This window comes from Etheostoma spectabile, chromosome 18, assembly GCF_008692095.1.
Source record: "Etheostoma spectabile isolate EspeVRDwgs_2016 chromosome 18, UIUC_Espe_1.0, whole genome shotgun sequence".
NCBI classification, from domain to species: Eukaryota; Metazoa; Chordata; class Actinopteri; order Perciformes; family Percidae; genus Etheostoma; species Etheostoma spectabile.
In genome coordinates this window covers 26,055,092-26,059,705 of record NC_045750.1, presented here as the reverse complement: position 1 = coordinate 26,059,705, position 4,614 = coordinate 26,055,092, and the positions used below count along the sequence as shown (strand labels likewise).

General features: G+C 39.3%; 2 protein-coding genes and 1 long non-coding RNA gene across 5 annotated transcripts in view; 1 reads left to right on the top strand and 2 right to left on the bottom strand.

The window, feature by feature from the left end:
* The window catches only part of cfap206 (cilia and flagella associated protein 206), an 11,343-nt gene extending 9,932 nt beyond the window's left edge, over nt 1-1,411 (bottom strand). Inside the window, exons 1-2 of the mRNA XM_032543684.1 lie at nt 1,182-1,411; nt 820-903 (exon numbers count right to left, since the gene is read on the bottom strand). Coding sequence (XP_032399575.1) covers nt 820-903; nt 1,182-1,289 — 192 coding nt within the window. The 5' untranslated portion in view covers nt 1,290-1,411. The remainder of the gene's footprint in view (nt 1-819; nt 904-1,181) is intronic.
* LOC116706724 (uncharacterized) overlaps nt 1-4,614 on the bottom strand; it is a 42,428-nt gene that overhangs the window by 15,442 nt on the left and 22,372 nt on the right. For 2 of the 3 annotated variants that reach the window (XM_032543680.1, XM_032543681.1), the window contains one exon: nt 2,755-4,468. In XM_032543680.1, coding sequence (XP_032399571.1) covers nt 4,236-4,468 — 233 coding nt within the window. In that variant the 3' untranslated portion in view covers nt 2,755-4,235. Of the gene's footprint in view, nt 1-2,754; nt 4,469-4,614 lie in introns of those variants that run through there. The other variant, XR_004336305.1, reaches the window with a different exon arrangement.
* Nucleotides 1-4,614, top strand: part of LOC116706732 (uncharacterized) — a 17,394-nt gene that overhangs the window by 5,746 nt on the left and 7,034 nt on the right. The gene's annotated exons all lie outside the window — the stretch shown is intronic.

Below are 4,614 nucleotides of genomic sequence, written 5' to 3'. Positions count from 1 at the left end.
TGCTATTATTCTGAACACATCTGGTATTTCTAAATGCTCGCTACAAAAATAGAAGTATGAATGTTACCTCAAGTGAGCAGTTTGCAGGTGTTGAGTTATAAAAAAGTTATAAACTGCGTACGATGCAGTCAGGATGGGATTAATATGCATTTTGTCTGTGAAGAGGTCAGGATGGGCCTTTTTTCTTGTACCTCACCGCTGTCTCTGCCAGATAAATAGAACTGAAAACTATTTAACATATAGAAAGAACCCGATTGTTTCACACCAGGAAGTAACCTTCTGTCTCCTGTCCCCTGGGGTCTTAGTCTAGGCTAAGACAATACAATGCTAATTAAACTATTGATGTTAGAGTTTCACATTTACACGACAGAACCTTTTGCTCTGCAACCAAAAGCGACCCCCAAAGGTGCAGAAGGCAGGTTCTCATTGGTCAGCAAAGATGCACTCGACCTGCTGTCATGACAATTACGGACCAATGAGAAAGGATTTGAATGCACCAGGGGAAAAGAAACCGCCCCAAGGTGTATGGGATAAAAGTGTGCGATTTAGGACTTTTCATGACTGGTTTCACGTGACTCCATCATGGGGGAAGCATGGGTCCAGTCCGCTGTCAGCTGCGGTGTTATTATGTTTGTTTGTGTCTGATTGTCTTTGACTCATCATCTTCATCACTGCTGTTGCATTAAACCTTTTCTTAATTCTCAATTCGACCCCTCAGCCTCCTTCCTCACAGATCCGAACGAACGCGATGTTAGTTATGAATTTATAACGCAGGTGACGGTTGTCTAAAATAAGTCAAATACAGAAACGTTAACTCACCTCTACAAGTTTCTGGACGTCCTGTTTGGTCAGTAAGCGATCCACATTAAACCCGTTCCTCGGGTCCAGCACAACAGCTTTCACCTGAGAAAATATTGAGAAAATAACGTAAGGTAGCAACTTTCCAAAATGGAGTATAAAGTCTCCCATGGGTGCCAAGCGGGGTTAAAAAACAACGTTAGTAGAATATTTTACAACCATTTCGAAAATTACACTTTACGGTCACTCAAATGGTCTATGACATAAAGAAAGTTTAAGAAAAGTATAGCCTTAAAGCGTGTGTACGAACTAGGAAGCATTTGGCTAACATTAGCTAGCTTATCGTTAACAGGCAGCTTGTAACCTTACGGCTAACTACTGACCATGAAAGCCACCAGGGTTTCCGACACCACATGACCTCTCACCGCACACTCCTGCACTAGCTCAACAATTATGTTTTTAATCACGCTTTCTGCGTGAGCTCGAGACATTTCTACCGACAGAAAGTTATTTATCCTCAACTACAGTTAATTAACGCTAGTACCGATACGGCAAGCTAGCTAGCTACATCCACAGCAGCCTGTTGATAAATGGTTGCTATAGTAACACTTCGCGTGCAGGTCTGAGGGATGGATTAACGCTTTCTTTAACTGTCTATGTTAATGTTAGGTGGCAGTGTCCACTAGAGTACACTGTTGCAACAGGAAGGTGCATTACATGTCTTTTATTTATTTATTTATTTATTATTTTTTGGTGCATAACATGTCATAATCACAGACTGTATACATATTGATACAGTCTATGGTTACAATCAATGCTACAGTAACGTCATTTCTGCCACAATTGGCAGTATGATTTTTCATTTGACCTTTTTTTTATTTTATTTTTTTTAAACTTTCTTATAATCAAAACGTAGAGAAAAAATAAATGCTAAAAACTGTCTTCCAAACAGTGTAACGTTCATAGTGATACTGTAATTTTTACTTTGCTGGCAATAGAGGGTGAATTGAATTATACCTTTTTGTACTAAAGTGATTTATTAAATTTGACTTATATTGTTGTCAGTTCTGGGGACTCGAGACTTGACTCGGACTCGACAGTCTGTGACTGATACAATGCATTAAATGTGGAGAATTAAATTCCCTTTAAAATGGTGTGCTGTGTTATTTGACACCAAATAAATGATAGCACTAGTAGGAATTCCACTACCAGGAGTATTTCTAATTTATTTTCTGCTTAGGCAGGCAATTAACGGCCATTTACATCAGCTCCTACCTTGGAATATTCAAGAACTTTGTAACTAGTGATGTCTAAATGAATAATCATGAGTCATTAGATGGATTTGTTGACCGAGCTAGATGGAGCTCTTGGTTAAAGGAAAGGGCTCAAGGAATCCAGTGTGCTTTGTTCAACAGAACACATCTATTTTAGTTAAAGAAATAAAATAAAAACACTCTACAAAGCTTCATTTGGAAATCACTAGTGTTAACCCTCACTTTGTACCGTGAGATATGCATTTGTTGCAACAAAGGAACACAAAAGAATGATTAAAATATTTATTATAAAAAAATACATACATGACATAATGGGTGAAGAATTGCTAGACTCAGTCCAGACTGTTGTAGTACATTTAGAGAAGGAGGAAACATACGGACAAAGAAAGCTTCAAACTCCAGCCAATAGGACTGCAGCTCAGTCGGTGTCTTATGTAAGGACAGGTATGAGTTCCCAGTCACATTTCATACCGATTTCCACTTAGAGCTTAACTTTAGGTCACATGACAACCCCATGCCTTCAAAGAGACAGTTTAACACAAAAAGCAAACATGCAGACAAAACATGCAAAAAAAATAAATAAATAATAAAGCAACAAAACATCATGCAACAAAATAACTGCATGCAGAAGAAAGAACATTCAAAAGTAGAATAAGCATAAATATACAGGGTTGGCAAAGAGGTTGTTTTTTTTAATACAGAATCCATGTTTTTGAGATAAATGCAGCAGTTTTGGCACCATTGGAACCCCTTTCACAAAGATCAACACTACTGTGCAAGGGTTAAAAATCCACAGCAACAATTAGAGAAAAGAAATGAGGATAGGGCAGGCACTGCACTCAAATAGAAACTACACAAACACTATACCTGCAGCAGTAGCATTTAACAGCCTCCGTTTATTCAACAGACTGAAACTAAGTGACAGGCATCACCAGACCAATCCTGTAACACTACTCTCCATGGACTCCATTCCCAGCTGCATTCACAGCTTCACTGACCAAAGGTTGACTTAAGTGGAGGATCAACATGTGGGGAAAAAAAAACCAACTCCCGACACGGGACTTTCTAGAATGCAAACTTGTCCCACAAAAATTCACATTTTCTCCTCTCCAGTTCACATTACTGCAGCAATAAACATTCATAACAATTTTCTTCTGGCAAATACTCCAGTTAGAATGGAGTTTTAGTCCTATCCTATACAATGAGTGTTCCTTTAAGGTCAATTGCTGCAAATTAGTGCTTAATTTGAAGAATAGAGTTGAAATGTTGCCATCATAGTAAATAAAGTGTTATGACAAAAAAAAAAAAAAAAAAAAGTAATAGAATTCTTGGCCAAAAGTCAAGTAAAATTTTAAGAAATTGTAATGTTATGACAAAAAAAGACAAGGAAAAATAGTTTAAACATGACATGTAAAGACTTAGAGGAAAAAGTTGTAATGTTATGACACCAACTATTTCATTCCTTGCCCTAATAATCAAATCAATTTAAAAAAAGAAAAGTAGTTGTGAACACTGCACAGTTGAACTGATCCACATTTCAAAATAACTTTCACCATTTGTAACACAGAGATCATTTGTTCCACAAATATACTTAAAACTGTCGCACACCATAATTTGATATTAGATTAATATATTTATATATCTGGAGTCAGCACATTGAGTTCTTTTTATGTCCCTCAACTGCTTAACCTGGAAACAGCGTTAGCAGACATCGATCAAAGGCCAGCTTCAATTCTCGTCCCTTGACCACAGACATTAATATACACGTGCTTAAAATCTTGATGCAGAAATACATTCCCCAAAAATAGAAAACTTAGGTTCTTGAGGGACAATAACATTGACTGACAGGGATTTTGACAAACACCCAGTTTCATCCATGCCATGTCGGTGGATCTCAGATGAGGCATAAAGCAGGCAGCAGGTCAGTAGAAACCCACTGGTGTTTATTAAGAGCTCGCAATTAAGGCTCCACACTGACAACGAGGGTGAAACTGACTCCACAGAAAAGCCAAGACATAAGACACATTGAAAAGCATGTATAATGGCTCATCCCAGCCCATGGCACTGTATTAGAGCTGTATGTATATTGCACTTGTGGAAATTAAGTGACATCGTGCATTACACACACACGAGTCCGGTGTGCATGCCTTACAGTGGTCCGTCTCAGAAGCACTTCCTGAAGACGATCTGCGGCCCGTGCTCTTCGTACTCCTCCAGACTGATCCAAGCCGAGCTGAAGGTGGGTAGCTGGGCTAGCACCGCCCCTCCCCTCCACACCGAGAAGTCTCTGTCCTTCGGGCTGGTGACGCGAACGCTCTCGCCCATGGCGGTGGGAAGCAGGCCTTTGATTTCAGCCTGGAGGCGCTCAGGCAGGCCAGGCAGCAGAGTGTTCCCCCCTTCAGCAGGAAATAAAATCATTCTGTAAAGATCATCAAATTAACTGGAACCAGACCAAACCATGACCAAAGCATAAAGCATGGCAAGCTATGTACTGTATCTTTGAGCCCTTGGATCAGTGGTTCTCAAACTTTTTAATAATAAC